Source organism: Prinia subflava, chromosome 8 (genome assembly GCF_021018805.1).
Source record: "Prinia subflava isolate CZ2003 ecotype Zambia chromosome 8, Cam_Psub_1.2, whole genome shotgun sequence".
Taxonomy (NCBI): domain Eukaryota; kingdom Metazoa; phylum Chordata; class Aves; order Passeriformes; family Cisticolidae; genus Prinia; species Prinia subflava.
The window spans coordinates 4,097,540-4,114,470 of record NC_086254.1 but is presented as its reverse complement, the minus strand read 5'-3'; the positions used below and the strand labels follow the sequence as shown (position 1 = coordinate 4,114,470).

The 16,931-nt window shown below is 52.6% G+C and overlaps 1 protein-coding gene across 10 annotated transcripts in view; it reads right to left on the bottom strand.

The window, feature by feature from the left end:
- The window catches only part of ATP2A3 (ATPase sarcoplasmic/endoplasmic reticulum Ca2+ transporting 3), a 55,220-nt gene that overhangs the window by 21,353 nt on the left and 16,936 nt on the right, over positions 1–16,931 (bottom strand). For all 10 annotated transcript variants that reach the window (XR_010081033.1, XR_010081034.1, XM_063402424.1 and 7 more), the window contains exons 2-8: positions 13,213–13,230; positions 12,322–12,404; positions 11,046–11,150; positions 10,146–10,284; positions 6,930–7,010; positions 6,479–6,564; positions 5,499–5,963 (exon numbers count right to left, since the gene is read on the bottom strand). Coding sequence is in view for 8 of the 10 variants with exons in the window: in XM_063402424.1 (XP_063258494.1) it covers positions 5,499–5,963; positions 6,479–6,564; positions 6,930–7,010; positions 10,146–10,284; positions 11,046–11,150; positions 12,322–12,404; positions 13,213–13,230 (977 nt within the window). In the remaining 2 variants the exon portion in view is untranslated. The remainder of the gene's footprint in view (positions 1–5,498; positions 5,964–6,478; positions 6,565–6,929; positions 7,011–10,145; positions 10,285–11,045; positions 11,151–12,321; positions 12,405–13,212; positions 13,231–16,931) is intronic.

Below are 16,931 nucleotides of genomic sequence, written 5' to 3'. Positions count from 1 at the left end.
CTCTGCCTTTTTCATGTTCACCTCCAGCTCTTTCCTTCCCTGGGAGAGGAGAGATGCCAAGCCTGTTCTTAAGAAGGTGCCTGTGTTTTTCTTGGAGCAGAGAAGGAGCTGGGTCAGGGTTTCCACTCCTGCCCTGGCTGCCCTGAAAAGCCTCTGCAGGGCAGGATCTGCCACCCCTTCCCAGCCAGCTCTCAGCCACTGGCCTTGTGCCTTACTGGGATCACAGCTCAGTAATAAAACCCCAGTGAGCCATTAAAGTCCCCCACACTCTGTTTTTAGTGATTTTTGCCTTTCAAAATCCTTCCAGTATCTCTTTTGCTGCTGTCACGAGACAAATCCCTCAAACTCTGAAATAAAATTCCCCTCTCCCCCAGCTCTCCCAGTCCCCCCTTGTCCCCTCCCAGCACAGCCCACCTTTGAGGGCAGCATCCCCTGGGAACAAGGGTAGGGCCTGACCCCAGCCAAAGAGACAGTTCAGAGATGCTAATTTCTGCTTCTCGTTATTCATGACCCCCATTGAAGCCAAAAAGCAACATAATAAACAAATAAATAAGTAAATAAATAAATAAATAAATAAATAAAACTGGTTTGGCAAATGCATTTCCCTGGCTGCAGGGAGGAGCCAGGATTTAATTTGGCTGCAGAGAAGTGCTGCTCTCCCCAGCTCTGTGAACTTGCTGAGTGCCTCCAGAAAGCAGGTGCAGGGAAAATTGTCCTGCTCCACCCTGTCTCAAAATAATTGTTTTTTCCTCTATTTATTTTCCTCTGGTTATTTGAGTTGTTCCCAGAAGAGGGAAGCAACAGATGCTGGAGAAATCAGCAGGCATCACTCAGCACCAGGGATGCAACAGCTCAGGTTACCACCCACTTCTCTGCCTTCCACGTTTCCTCTGGCAACAAACAGAGGTTAATTTGCTATTATTGTTAATTATTGTTAATAATACAAGGACACCACGCTGGCAGGTGTGAGCCTCCCCCACACAGGAGGTGTCCCCAGGTATGAACTTAAGGCCAAGGCAAGCATTAAGGGCACGTTCAGGGCAGCACACTCCCAGCACGTTTAGCACCAGGACACCCCAGTGGGTTTGGTTTTCTCACCTCCCTGTTTCACAGGCTTAGGCAAATGAGCAGGTTCAAAGCACACATCTCCTGTTCTGAGCCCCAAACAATCTCCCTGTGACTGCCCAGCTGTTTGCAGATATCCTGTTTATTGGGATAATGCCCTCAGGTCCTTTCCCAGGGCCCACCATGGAGGCCCAGCAGCATCCCTGAAAGGTTTTGAAGAAAACAAGGAGCAGAAGTGCTGCACAAGAGGTGTCCCAGGTCCTCTGGCAGTGGGTGTAAACTCAAGAAAGAAAGCAAAACCACATCCTATTTCCTTTGATAACAACCCCCCAGAGGGGACAGCCCCAGAACCTGCAGTGATGCCCCCAGTCTGAGACAACATCAAAAGGAACCTTCAAAGGCTAAGCACCCATCATCTTTTTCTTGAGACACCCAATGCCATCAGCCTTCCAGAGGGCCAAAATCTCCTGGCCTCTGCAGGAAATGGACTCCTGAAACACCAACCAGACTCATTTATTAAAAAAGCTGAAAGCACCCACCCCAGCCACTGATGGGTTTGCCTGATATGGGTCTGTTTGTTTTCAAATGCTCATGGCTACAAAACAATTATTGCTTTCACAATAGCGTCCTTCTTATTAAAAAGGGGAAAAGGGAAATAAAAAAAATTTCCAAGCTCTTTATTTTTCCATGCCTTTTAAAAAAAGTGCTACATAACCCACAGAAACCAGAGGTTGTATCAAATTTCCTGCTGCTCCCAGCTTGCGTGACTGACTGAGCAGGGGGCAGCCAGGGCCCTGCAGAGGTGTTTGCAGGGTTTTGGTGTGATCAGAGGATTACAGAATGATTCTGGCTGGAAGGGACACTAAAACTCATCTCATCCCACCCCCCTGCCATGGGCAAGGACACCCTCCACTATCCCAGGGTGCTCCAAGCCCTGTCCAGCCTGGGCTTGGACACTTCCAGGGATTCAGGGGCAGCCACAGCCTCCCTTGGGCACCCTGTGCCAAGGACTTCCCACCCTCCCAGCAAAGAATTTCCTCCTCATATCTAATCTAAATCTCTCCTCCTTCAGCTTATAGCCATTGCCCCTTGTCCTGTTGCTCCAGGCCCTTGTCCCCAGTCCCTCTCCAGCTCTCTTGGAGCCCCTTTAGGCACTGGAAGGGGCTCTGGGGTCTTCCTGGAGCTTTCTCTTCTCCAGGCTGCAGAGCCCAGCTCTCCCAGCCTGTCCATGTTTTGGCAGATTTCCACCTGAAAAGTGGGCAGGTTTGTGGGCAGTGGAAACAGTCCAGAGGAAATAGCTGTGTCTTAAGCAGTTAAGAGTAGAACTAAAGTTTCCATCACAAAAATAATATAAATAATATTAGGAGCAGTAGAAAGAGGTGGGAATGCTGCAGCTCGGCTGGGGGCTGCTGACAAGTCAGGCTCACAGAGGGGCTGCCCAGTCTATTGTGACCAGTGCCACAGTGTCCAGCAGCTCCAGAACACAGCCAGCAGCACCCCAGGGCTTCCCCCTGCCCTGAACCTTTCAAAGCCACGCCAGTAATTTGGGTTTTAATGCAACAGAGAGGCTGGAAGGAAAATATAACTACACACTCATGAAGAGTGCACCCTTCTCCCAGAGGGTTCCAGCATCTCTCTTCCTCTCCTGTCCCGTGGATCCTGCCCAGCCCTGGGGCAGCACATGGCAGCAGCTGTGGGCTTGTGAGGAGGACAGGTGTGAAGGATTCATCTCCACTACTCTGTATTTTCTGTAGTGTCTCTAAAAGGACTCCTCATCAAGAGGCAGACAAGGCAGGAATGGCAAGAGCTGTAATCTCAGTCACTATTCCATCAATCAACCCACGGATCAGCACCACTTTTCCTCCTGCACTGGAAGCAGCCCCAGCCAACAGGGACCCACTGGCAGCTGGCACAGCCCCTGGGGACCCCCAGCCAGGTCTCCCAGTAATTAGTGACAGGTTCAGACAGACAGCAGTGCTGAGCCAAGGCACAGTGCCCTGGAGAGTGCAAAGCCAACAGTGCCCGGGCAGCTGCACCAGGGATGGGAGTTTGCATGTCCAAGCTTTGTGGAAAATAAACCCCTTTCTGCTCTTGTTCCCCAAAACACCAGCAGCCATCTCAAAGACAGCCAGGTATCACTAATCACCTCCTCGCAGACTTGGGGTGCCAGCACCTTCCCCCTCACCCCGAGCCCACATCCCTGTTTTGGGTCCTGATTTTCAAATGCCACCTTCCCAGAAAGTTAAGGCAGGATGCATAAAAGGGTGCTGCAGGTTTTAGGAGAGTGATTTAAACATGTGACACAGAGAGAGCTGTGATGCTTCTGTGTTCTTTCTCCCCCTGCCAGGCTCCCACTGCTCCCAGCTCTGTGGTTATTTCATGGTTGAGGGGAGGCTGTTCCTGGCTCCTCCACGGCCTGGGGGAGATGGTGATCCCAGAGACCCCCAGCTGACCACACGGTGACACAAAGCACAGCTTTACTCTGCCTTACCAAGCGGGTTTGTGGCTTGGTTCCTGTAACCCTGGGTGGACTTGAGGCCACAGCAAAAGCACCCAAGTCTCAGTCATGGGTGGATGAAGTCCCCAGCACAAAACACCTCATTTTGGGCGGCTTTGGGAGGCACAGATTCACCCCTGCTGACAACCTGGGCCCTGCTGTGCTGGCTCCGGCAGCACCCTGGCCATGAGACCCAGCACCAGAGACACAGCACAGCTCTTGAAACCCAGCTGAGGGTTTGCAAGCAGACTGAAACCTTTCAGGAGTCACTGCACAGCTCGACAGACCTGATGCCAGCAGTGAGACAGTGAGCAGACCCCGCTCAGCAGCAGGCCCTGCAGCCTGCTCACCCAATTAATGGGCAAGCTGATGAAATCACAATTAATACATTTTCCCAGGTTATTGATAGGGTTTTCTGGCTGTTCAGCCCCATGGCTGAGCTGGCTGTTTGGCACAGGAGCGTGTCCCAGGCACGCCAAGGCTGCCCAGCACAAATATTTACCCACCTGCCACTGACAGCGCTGTCCTGCCCACGTCAGCACGGGAATCCCTGTCCATTAAACATTAACAGCCCTGGCTGTGTGTGCTGGGACCAGCCCTCCTCCCAGGGACTGCCCTGGGAGCCAGGATCCAGCCAAGTGAATAAACAGATGTTGGGACGGGGTTATGGGCAGAGGGGCTGGAGGATACTTTGACTTCTTAACTGATTTTTTTTTTTTTGCGAAGTTGCTGAGTTTATTCTGAGTTTTATTATTGCTGAGTTATTGCCAACACCAATTGATCCCAAAACCCTTGTATGCCACTGCCCCACTCTGTCCCTGTCCCTGCCTCAGTATCACTCTCCTGACTGTGCCACACTGCAGGGGATGGTGGCACTTCCCAAGTTCAAAGAGCATTCCCTCTGGCAGGGAGGGGTTTGGGAAGGCATGGTCACTCCTCCTTCTCCTCCTGCAGTGGGCACAGCTCACTAAGCACTGGGGTCACCCTGTCCTTGCTTTGCTGCATCACTGGCTCTGAAAATGGGGCTAGTGGGAACCTCCTCCTCACTGAGACATGGACAGTTTGTCCCTACTTTGTTCCAGCCCTGTCTTGTTCTGTATCATTCACAGGGCAGAAATACCAGACATTTCCATTCCTCTGCAGTTTGTGCTGAGCTAACCAGTGGCCAAAGCCCGTGGCCGGTTTGCAGCACTGTCACAGCTTCCCACCACTCTATCTGCGTGTCAGAGAGGAGGGACATTGGCCAGGTCCCTGTTTTCCCACAGCAACACATTTTCCAAGGTTCTCCTATAAAAACAACACGCCAAAGCCATGTAAAATGCTTTCCTGCCACTCATGGATTAATGGGAAAACTGAGGAGTACTCAGATGGTCCAGGCTTTCCTAACAGGTCACCTCTCCACACGGCCAGCCATGTAGGAACAAAACTCTCTGGCAGATGAGGAGCCTCCAAACTCTCCACAAACCACCCCAGCGCTCCCTCCATCAGAAATGCTTTTCATGGCTCCAGACTTTGTAATTCTGCATGCTCCAGGATTTCTCACTGGTTAGGTTAAAAACAGGGGGGAAAGAGCATGAGAGCAGAGGAGGCTGACTGCATCAGCATCTCCAGGAACTCCATCTCAGCGTCACATCCCAGCAGGAAGAAACCCACATTCCCTGGAAAGTGACCCCTGAAATGAGACTGCAACACAGCACCTCCACAATGGCGTGCTGATAAAAATGAGTTTTCTAATTACACCCAAGCCAAGAAAAACCCTGACCCTGACTGACCCTGGCTAGGAGAACCTCGGCGCTTCCTATCACCCCTCTCCCCTGCCCAGCCCCAGGTTCCTGAGGTGACACAGCTCTGCTGGGACACACAGCCCATCACCACAGCGTGGGGTGCTCTCCAGCATCCCCCCTGCCCCTGCAGAGCCCAGCCCAGGGGCTCTCACCCGGCACACGGACATCTGGTTGGTGGTGAGCGTGCCGGTCTTGTCGGAGCAGATGACGGAGGTACAGCCCAGGGTCTCCACCGAGGGCAGGCTCCTGACGATGGCGTTCTTCTTGGCCATCCTGCGCGTGCCCAGCGCCAGGCAGGTGGTGATGACAGCAGGCAGCCCCTCGGGGATGGCGGCCACCGCCAGCGCCACCGAAATCTTGAAGTAGTAGATGGCGCCGCGGAACCAGGAGCCGCCGTGCACGGGGTCGCTGAAGTGGCTGATGTTGATGACCCAGACGGCGATGCACACCAGGAAGATCACTTTGGACAGCTGCTGGCTGAACTCGTCCAGCTTCTGCTGCAAGGGCGTCTTCTCCGGCTCGGTCTCCACCATCTGGTTGCGGATCTTCCCGATCTCGGTGTACACCCCCGTGGCAATGACGATCCCCACGGCCTTCCCAGCTGCAATGTTGGTGCCCTGGGAGGGGAGGAGAGGAGCAGAGGGGTGTGTGGGCATGAAACCTCTTTGTGGGTTGCTCATTGTGAAAGGAGAACATGAGGGCTTGGTTAAGGGGAAAATGGGACATCTTGGGTTTTTATATAAACCCACCCTAAGGAGCAGGAGAGCCCTTCCTGAGAGCTGTAACCCCTCGAGGACTTGACTTCTGCTGGAGAAGAACATGCAAAACGAGGAAACCCAAATTTGCAATAGCTCCAGGCTCAACCACAAACCTCTTCCCCATCTATAACGCATCCTACTTGACGGAAAAAAAAGCGCTTTGAGATTGCCCAAGGTATTTAAAGGCCTTATGTGCCACAGCCCAAATGAAATCCAAATGAAGCAGCTTCTTATTTTTATGGATTTGGGGCTCTTTTTATGGATTCAGATCTTATGCATGCACTCCCTTTCTCTGCTCAGAGATCTTGCACATCCACCAGCCTCTGCACTTTGGAGAACCACAGGAGAGGTGGAGACAGGTGTAAGGGACTCACAGAGAAAAGCATGTTCTTCTTGTCCTGGTTGACAGCCCGGGGATCAGGGATGGGGTCAGCGTGTTTGATCACCGACACAGACTCCCCTGCCAAGACAAGAGGGGAGAGATGGACCAGCCATGTTCCCTCTCCAGCTCAGCTCACCCCTGTTCCAAGCCTGCATCACAACGCCCCACAGCGCTCCAGAGCAGCACTCTGCCACCAAACTACCCAGACATCCACCACGGGGATGTCAAACCCCACACATCACACAGGAAAGCCCCAGGCTTGGTGTTCTGCAGGAAGGACACCCAAGCACCAGACACATCTCACCCATGCCGTGACTTTGAGGACCTGGGAAGGTCCAAGCATCATCTAAATCTTGCTCTGACACCCCTTCCCACCCCAGCAAAGTTCCAAAATTTGCCTCCAGGACTACAGCAGGAGGAAGCTGCCTGTGCCCCACACGCACCTGTGAGGATGGACTGGTCGACCCGCAGGGTGGTGGAGCGGATCTCGATGATCCGGATGTCTGCTGGCACCTTGTCACCAACTGCAAGGACAGGAGCAGAGCAGCTCTGGCAGGTGGCACTGGCAGCACCCAACACCCCGGGAATGGGGACAGCAAACCCCTGCACAGCAGCACCCAGCCTGGAGCAATGAGGGTCCAGCTCCTGGCAAAGGGTCCTGCCCTGGGATACCTCATTTCTGCATTTAAAGCTTTGTTAAAGGTTAATTTTGTCTGTCTGTAATTTTCAAGTCTGCCCTCAGCCAAGCCCTGGTGGTGCCCTGCCTGCTGTGCTGCATCCCCTTCCCCACCATGTCCCTGTCTCTCCTCTTCCCTGCAAACTCCCTCATTTTGCCTCTTTCCTGCAAAAAAACCCAGAACATCCCCATGTTGAAGCAATCCGAGCTTCCTAATGCCAGCCTCAACCCTCATTCAGGTTTCTCTGGGCCAACTGGGAGCTGTTAACAGTGGAAAATCTTCTGTGCCCAAGACAAACAACCATCCCTGGCTCTCCTGGCATGGCACAGTGGGCACAGGTGAAAGCTGCCCCATTCTCTGCCAGCCATCCAACACCACCCTCCAAGGCACTAGAGCTTCTTAAAAAATCAAACAAAAACCCAAAAAAATCCAACAAAACCCACCACATTTAAAGCTGCTTTTCCCACTGGGTTTCTTCCTCCTGCTCCGTTATCAGCTGGACACAACCATGTTCTGACACTTTGGAAATACTGAGGCCGAGGGAGCCCTGGCTCCCAGCCCCTCACATCCCTCACACAACGCTGCCAGCTTGGCTCTAACCCTGCTCCAAATCCCAGAGTTTAACGAGTGCTTCCTCCCGGGGCTCGTAAACCCCCCGGCACAGCGGGAAGGGGCTGGCCCCGCTCCACCACCCAGCCACTTATTCCAGCTGCGCATCCCAAGGCTCCAGCACGCAGCAGCAACATCTGCCACCAGCCAGACCTCCCCTGCCCCCTGTCACACCCAGCTGGGGTCACTGAGCTGGGGGCTGCCTGCACAGACTCCCCAAAACATCTGCTCCGTGCACAGACTCAGACTCAGCATCTGTTCAAGAGGGCTGGAGCATCTTAGAGGGAGCAAAAAGCTCCTCTGTTGAATTTCTCGAAGAGCCAGGTGTATTCAGCTCTGTGAGGGTTCAATACCTCCTAGGGTGTCCAGCACCTCACAGAAAATGGCTTGAAATAACTTGTGAGACAGCATGATGGAGTGTGTCTTGAAAAAGCAAAAAGGTTTTAATTAAAAAAGAAAATAATACAAAACAAAAGAACAAAGCTGTTCACAGTGCAGGGACAGGTCCCACACACCTGCTGCAACACCATAAAAATGCACTGAGGAGCCTCGTGCTCTCCCTCAAGTATTGGATGATTTAGGTGGGTTTTTTGGCAAACAGCCCAACAGAGAATAGCTACATTTCTGAGGAACAGGTAAAGAGACCTATCAGTGTTTTCGTGTTGCCATTGAGCCAATTACTGCCAGGACAGCAAAGAGGTTTCTGGGTCCTTTATCTTATAAGAACAGCAAGGGGTGAGTCTTAAACCTTTCCCTATATGGGAACACCTGCTGGGGTGTGGGGTGCATTCCTACACTCCTCCCTGGGAAAGGCAGGAGGGCTTGCAAACACGAACTAAACCTGCAGGGGAAGACTCTTGCAACATCCAGGCACAGAGAGAGCCCTGGTGCCACAGGGGTGGCACTTGCTCCAGGGTGCACAAGGCATTATTATCCCAAGGCACAGAAGAGACCTGGCCCAGCCATTAGCCGGGTACTGAACACGTGCTGATCCCCCCAGCACCACAAATCACCCAGGAGAAGGAGAGGAAAACAGGAGGACACTGCCTGGCCATGGCCACTGGCACTGCCCGAGCACCACAGGGGTCACAGCAACCCATGGAGCTCCCGAAGAGATGCCCTGCCTGCACTTTTTGGGAAAGACAAAAGCTGCCTCTACCACGACACACTTCCATGGCCTTGTCACAAATGGGCAGAACTCAGCTGGGTTTGAGCAGCCTGCCAACTTCCAACCACCCCCTCCTTGTCTCGCTGTAACAGGTTTCCTGCTCCCTACTGCCAAACTTTTTGCATTTGCACATGCAAACAGCAGCCAGTCCCTCCTGCCTGTGTTGTCACACATCCAGGACATCACCTGGATGTCCACTGCAGGTTCAAAGCTTTTCCTCGTGGTGTGCTTTCCTATCAGGCGCCTGACAACACCCTCACCACTTTCCATGACCTCCTCAACCCACAATTTGCCAATAATTTGCAAAACTCCTCCAGGGAGCTCAGCTCTTTCCGCTCCAGTCGCAATGCTGATTGGGCCATTAAAAAGTAATATTGGGCTGCTGATGGGCAGGCAGTATGCGCTTGATTTGGGGAAAGATGGCAGAATTCTATTAATAATTCATTAATTTAATTAAAGGCCAGGTCAGCAGCCGGACTGCATTGCCAGAGCTGGATTGGGAGTGCTGCCAGCTCACCCAGCTGAGGATCTGGCTGGCTTGATCCCACCTCCATTATTTTTGTATTCATCTTCCAGCTGAAGCCCAACTAGAAGACATAAATAACAGCAAGCTGGCTGGGCACGGGAGGGATTGCAGCATGTTTCCACCACCAGGGCCACAAGGAGGAAAGGAGAGGATTAGTTTTGTGGCTCTGGGGGTTTACAGCATCATTTTAGGAACAAACAGAATGGAATAATTGGAATGCATCCTCCTCAGCTCTGCCGGGGCAGGCAGCAGCACCCCAGGCAAGCTCTGCTGAGTGCAACAGGAGGGCTGGGGGGGTACAACCCCCCCAGAGCAGAAGCAGCCTGCAGCCCATCCCCTCTCCTCTCAGCCTCCCTGGATAAGCAGCCCCAGCTCCCAGGGAAGCCCTCCCACACGGCTGCCTGCAGCAGCACCCAGCACTGGCCCTTCACCCACGCCTTGTCCGGGGCTGCGCGTGGGAGAGGCGCTCCCAGAAAGAGAAAATCTTGGCGGAAAATGAAAACTTCTCCCAGTTCTTCCAGAAAAAGGGAAAACCCTCCCGAGACACAAAGCCTGCGTCAGAAACGGATGCTGCTTTCTCTTTTCTGCCGTTCTCTGATGCTCAGGCAAAGCCTTTGGGGCCCCCCCTGGCCAGCAGCACCCCCCCAGCAGCCCCAGGCCCTGGGGTGACAGCCCCTACCTGCCACCTCCACGATGTCCCCGGGGACGATGTCGCGGGCGCGGATGCGCTGCACGCCGCTGCGGTCGGCGCGGATCACCTTCCCCATCTCGGGCTCGTACTCCTTCAGCGCCTCGATGGCACTCTCAGCGTTCCTCTCCTGCCACAGAGAGGGGCAGAGCTGCTGGTGCCAGAGCTGCTGGTGCCAGAGCTGCTGGTGCCAGAGCTGCTGGTGCCAGCAGGCTCCTTCCCCACCCGCTGCAAAGGCAGGAAAACCCAAAGCCCAGCCCTGGCTCTGGAATCCGTTTCACACCACGGATGGGACAAGCACCACGTCTTCTTCATCTCTGCAAAATGATTCCAGCTGGTTTAAACCACACCAGATCCTGGACACTGCCTGCATCTTTGGGGCTGATCATCTCCTTCTTGGTTTGGGAATCAGTGTATCCCAACCAGCTGTGTTTTTCCTCATCCAGCAACCTCACCTCAGATCAAGCTGCAGATTCATTCTTATAATGAATAGATACAAAAGAGGAGCATCACTGGCTGGAGGATTTGCTCATCCCCAGGAGGGACAGAGTGAGGTGAGGGGCAGCAGCCACTGTGGCTTTCTGATAGACAGAGCAAAGACCTGCCCTTGGAAAATGCATTTGGCCCTGGAGGACAAGCACTTTTTGCCTGGATAACTGCAAGATAAGCTCCAACCTGCAAGAATTGCCAGAGGAAGACTGAAAGAACGAGCCAAGAGGCAGCCACTGGTTGAATATAGGTGTGCAGGGGCATGGGGAAGCACAGCCAACATGAAAACCAAACCTTTGGAAAATGAGTTTTCAAGGGCATGAAGGCACCAGACCTTTAGATGAGGAATCTCAGCCACGTGGAGCAGAGACCCCGAGGGCAGGCGGGGGGGCTGTGCCTCACCTGCCACACGCCCACCACAGCGTTGGCAATCAGGATCATGATGATGACTACGGGCTCCACAAATGCCGTCGTGGTCTCCTCTCCTTCTTCAAACCACGCCAGGATCTGGGGGCAAGAGAAAAGAAGGAGCACAGTGGGTTTCAAACAAGAGCAGCAACGTTTTAAGAAGAAAGATGGAAACAAGAGCCAAACAACAGGTGGTTATTTGCTGGAGAGGAAACGACCTGGGGGTGGCCAGACCCACATGGCTTGTTCAGAGAGTGGAATTCCACATCCCACTGCTGGAGCCTCCACTGCTCTGCTGGGATGAGCTGATGCATTGAACAAGTGGGGCTGGAGCAAAGAGCCATGCGATGCCTGGGTGAGTGTTTGCACCAGGAGAGCCTCTCTCTTTGTGTTTAGAGCACCATGGGGAGACCAGGGCCATGAGCTGATGAATGGGGAGACCAGGCAGCACTGCAGCCCCTCCTGGCAGAAGGTCAGTGATGAACACGAATAATCAGTGCAGTAAGAGCAGCTCTGCAGAGCAGGGGCTGACCCTGTAGCTCCTACCACCCTGAGCCCCCTCTCCACCCCACAAAGGCTTCATAGCACAGCACAAATGAAGCACACACGAATATTTCCACTCCATTTAACTGCTCATTGACCTGCACTGTGTCAGTACAGCAACACCTCTCTGCTCTGTCACAGAGGCACTGCCACAAGGACCTGACCTCAGCACAGGGCTCCACACCTGCTTTACCTGCATTCACTTCACTGCATGTTTTGGGAATGTGTTAAACCCCACAAGGGACCAGCCTTCCCCCTTATCTACCCATGAGGCACATCTGAAAGGAAGAGGCAGGAGTCTCAGCTTTGCCATCCTAGTGCCAAACACACACTCAAAAAATCAGTTGTTCTCCAGCACCTTGATGGGAACCATCTCCATCTCCTCATGCAAAGTTGCTCCCAAAGCAGATTGTGGGCAAAACTGAACTGACAGTTCAATACTGGGGCACTGCAAACCAGGCTCAAATCATCAGCCTAGAACAGCCCTGCACTGGCAGAAGGCAGCCCAGGGAGCTGTTTGATATCACCTTTGGATGGATCAGCATTACTGAAAATCCTCCAGTCCCACCTTTAGGCAGATGCAATGATATTGCCCCTATGCCCTAGAAACCACTGCTCTGCTGCTGCATCTCCTTCATCCACAGGCACCTGCCCTCCTTTCCCCTTTGGATGTCACCTGAGGCCCTGTGTGCCCCAGGAGGTGCCACCCCAAGCCCTGGGTACTTACAAAGGACAGAAAAGCTGCCATCAAAAGGATGCGGACGAGGAGGTCCTCAAACTGCTCCAGCACCAACTCCCAGAGGGACTTCCCTGGTGGGAAAACATGAAGCCAAGCACAGTCAGTGCTCAAAAAAACCCCAGGTAGACCCCTGAGGCCCTGAGACCCACAGAACCACAGCCCTGCTGGCTTTGTTAGCGTAGGAAAACATAGAACCACACAGAGGCGATCATATGCGGTTCTTTATTCCAGCGCGCGGGACACCGGGGTGATAATACACCCAAATCTGATGTCCAAAGCATACAGAGTCGATTCGTGATTTTTATAGTTTAAATTATACACATGTTAACTAACCCCCACCCCTAGATACTGATTATCCTATTCCTTAGTTACTATCTTAAATCATACCTACGCTTCTACCCTGATCCACACTTGATTTGGTTAAAACAATAGCATGGAGCTGTTTACAGAAACTGACGCTTGTTCCCAGCTAGCTGCGTCAAGTTCCAGTTGTACCTTCTCTACTTTCCTCCCCTTACATATTACTCAATCTAGAAATTATATTTTTTAACCCTCCACCAACAGCTTCAGGGCCGAGGGCATTGGGGAGGACATGTGGCATTGCAGTGGGGGCTCTCTCTACAATGAAATGCTTTCATTTCTGGCACTGCCCTGGTTTTACTGGGTCTGTTTTTAGCTACCAAAACCAAATCCTCTGTGTTTCTATTCACAGAGGTGGCCTCACCATCCCAGGGAAGCTCTACTGTCAGCCCAGCTTTCTCTGGGATTAAAAATAAGGTTAAGAGACCCCAAAGAATTCCTTCCCCAAATTCTTCCTTGTCCCCAACACCCTCCACCCAGACTCAAGGCAGGTACTACCACCTCCAGCCCATGACTTACCCTCTTCTGCAGGGAGCTCTGTGGGTTTTCAGCAGCAGCCCAAGGAGCACAATACAGGAAAAAAAAAAAAAAAAAAAAAAAAAAAAAAAAAAAAAAAAAAAAAAAAAGGTAATTAGTGATTTGGATCCAGACTAGCAATCTCTTCCCTTATGTCCAGCAGTTCACTCAGCACCCCAAAATGCAAATTTTTCTGCACAAATTCCCACATCAAAGTGGCTTGTCCCTCAAACTTCTCAGTCCAACACCAAGCAAGCAGCCCTGGAAACACAATTTCCCTGCTGCAGGTGGCTCCAGCTGCATTAATTCCTACACTCAGCCTGCCTAAAAAAATATTCCTCAGGAGCTGCCCTCTCCAAATCCAAGACACAGAAGTCCAACCATCCCATAAAATGCCCTGCCAGAAGCCCCATACAGCCCCACTGGGGACTGTAACTTTCAGACCATATTTCCTATTAACCTGTTGTACTTTACAGCCTGCAACGCTCTAGGAAACCAATCCAAATCCCACACTCATCTGCTCCCAGCTGTCCTCCTGAACCACCCAGGGGGTGCAGAGCCTCCAGCCACACTCTGCCAGCCAAACCCAAGCCCAGCCACCTCCAGAACCTGAGAGCTGAAACCCAGGGGCTCCCAGGCACCCAGCAGAGCTGGCCCAAGATTCCCACATCCCCAGGAGGTGACCTTCACCTTGGCATGCACTGACAATCCCACAACCACTGGACAATGTGATGCCTTAAAATTTTAGCTTTTTCATTTATTTTTTTTAATTTTAGATTTTATATTCTCCACAGATTTGTAATCCTGCAGTTCTTTAGTGTGTGACTCCAAACTCCACACACAGTGTGAGCTGCTGCTTCCCCATTTTGGTCAGACACAACAATTCCTCTCCAGGCCTGGGAATCAAGGATACCTCACTGCCTCAGGCCTGAGAAATCTAAACAAAAGTGAGTTGGGGGGAGAAAACGTGGGGTAACTTACTTCATTACCTGAAGCTGTAATTGGAAGATGAACCCCCAATATGCAAACGGACCAAACTTATAAAAGTGTGAAAACCATGACCTTTTGAGGGGCTTTGTCTGCTCTAAATGTACCTGAAGGCCCTTCAATAAATATAAATATACTGCTATTTATTCCCTTAATTTTGTCTGGCCTCTGTTTTGGGGTAGTCCCTCAAAGGCATCAATGCACACACCCTCCAAGGGAATCTCCCTGGTCTTGGACACTTCCAGAGATGAGGCAACCACAGCTTTTCAGGGTAACCTGTGCCAGGCCCTCCTCATCCTCACAGGGAAGAATTTCTTCCCAATATCCCATCTAACTGTACTCTCTCTCAGTGGGACATCATTCCCCTTGTCCAGTTACTCCATCCCTTTTCCAAAGCCCCTCTCCAGCTCTCTTGTAGCCCTTTGAGGCACTGAAAGGGGCTCTGAGGTCTCCCCAGAGCCTTCTCCTGTCCCCAGATCTCTCAGTCCACTTCTGCACCCCATGGGGGTGACAAGAAATAGGTGGCAGCTCTGAGTTAATGATCAGACTCAATGAACTCAGAGGTCTTTTCCACCTTTAACAATGCCATGATAAAACAAGATGTTTCTCCAACTCCTTGTGTTTCTGGGAGGGAATGAGGGACCAGGTGAGCCCAAGAGGAATCAGCCCCAGGCAGACACTGATGCCCCACCACTGTGGTGGCCTCCAAACACCCCCAGCCTGGAGCCCTGAGTGAGAGCAGAAGTGAAACCTGCTCAACTGTTTTCCATCACCTATTTTCATCTAGAGGAATGAAAAAAAAAAACAAACAACAAAACAACAAAAAACCAAACCAAACCCACCTTCACTAAACCAACCAATGAAAACAAGAAGCCTGAATGCATTCATGCTTCAACTGTACCAGGTTCTCAGTCCTCACAGACACACCCAACTATGAGTTGGTTCAAACCCTGGGTCAGGCTGCTCTGATCCCCTGCCACTGTGAGACACACACCAGTACATAATGCCTATAATTATTTTTATAGCAACAACAACAAAAAATTAATCTTGGAGCACCTTGGAGCGTTTCAACTCATTCTACAGAGCCTGTCAGAGCACAGTGCTCCTGTCCCCTCACAGCCAGCTCCTCTCCACCCCCAGCTTCCTCTCCCCAGCCCAGAGAGCCTCCGAAATTAAAAGCAGAAGAGATCTGCTGCTGCTATTTCCATCCAGGCTCCACTTCTAAGGGTGCAAGTGCGCAAGGCAGGAGGGCTGAGGGCAGGCAGGTGCCCTGGGGAGGCAGCTGGGGGACCCCAGGTCTCGGCTGGGCTGGGGTGCCCTGGGGTGACATTGCACCCTGAGCAGCCACCCGAAACAGCACAGTGCTGCCAGTGCCTGTCCCACACCGTGTTTGCATGAGCACTGGCAGCAGGGCTGCTCACAGGGCCGGGACTTTGCATGAGACCTTGATCAGAGCCCCACAGAGGGGTTCTGTGAACTCAGGAAACACGAGCACGGTGACACTGCCACCACTGCCCCCACTGCCCCCACTGCCACCAAACCCCAAACACAGGCACCTCCCAAACCCCAGTTTTGAGAACAGATCACTGTTCTCAGTGATCTGAACCAGGCATCTCCCTGCTATCAGTGATTCCTTCCAGCACTATTCAGGTGGCAGCTCAGCACCGAACACCCAGAGAAAAAAGGGCAGAAAGTCACAATCAGCCCACGTTTTTGGGGTGAACTGATAAAAACACACGGGAAAACAGGAAGGTTTGGGGCTGGAGCTTCTTCCTGTCACATCCCAAGTCTCACTGGAAATATGAGGGTTTTCTACTCACCAAACCCCAAGTTCTTTGTGTGAGTCAGCCCCATGGCACCAGCAGTGCTGCCATGTCCCATCCAGCCAGGAAACCCACCACAGGCAGGGAACCAGCAAAATCCCAAATCTGTCATTCCCTTGGGACAACATGGTGAGTGCAAAGAGGCTGGAATGGAAACTCCTGAAATAGCCCCTTGCTTTGAACAGTGGCTCAGCACAGAAATCCAGCTCAGGGCACGAGCTCCCTGATCCAGAACACAAAAGTGACACCATCAAGAGTGGAAAGTGGTAATGGTGGCTCAGAGAATCCCAAAATGGGCCACCCACATGCACCATAAATATCCACCTTCCCCAGCTGAGCAGTCCCATCACGGGACCTGCAGCGTGCGGACACATCAGGACACATCTCCTGCTCCTCTGCATGGCAGCTTTGGAGAGCAGAGCCAAGAAAGTGGAGATTTCCCAAGGGGTGATAGGAGCCATCACAGGGCCATTCCCACCAGCAAACGAGCTGGGTTCATCCAAGGGAAGCTCCTGAAATGGTGAGGGAACCATTTCAGGAGCTTAACTGGGGGTTAAGGCACCCCCAGTCCCACCACCCCAGAGGGCTTTGCCTTGCAGGGACTGCTGAGCATCTGCAACCTGCTCTGAGCTTGTCACACCACGGCATCTCCCCTGGCTGTGCCATCACATCGTGAGGTGACATTGGCTCGTGCCAGGCTGCAAAACATCCCCACAAGATGCTCCGAGGGTGCGCAGGGAGCCCGGGCGCCCCGGGCAGCCGCGGGGCTGGCGTCGGGCTATTTTAGCAGGAGGTTAATCTCCAGCTCCTGCCAACTCAAACAGGGCTGGCAGCCCACGGGCTGGCGCCTGCAACATGGCAGGGCACGGCGAGCAGGTGATGAGAAGGTAAATAAACACTGGTGCCACCCAC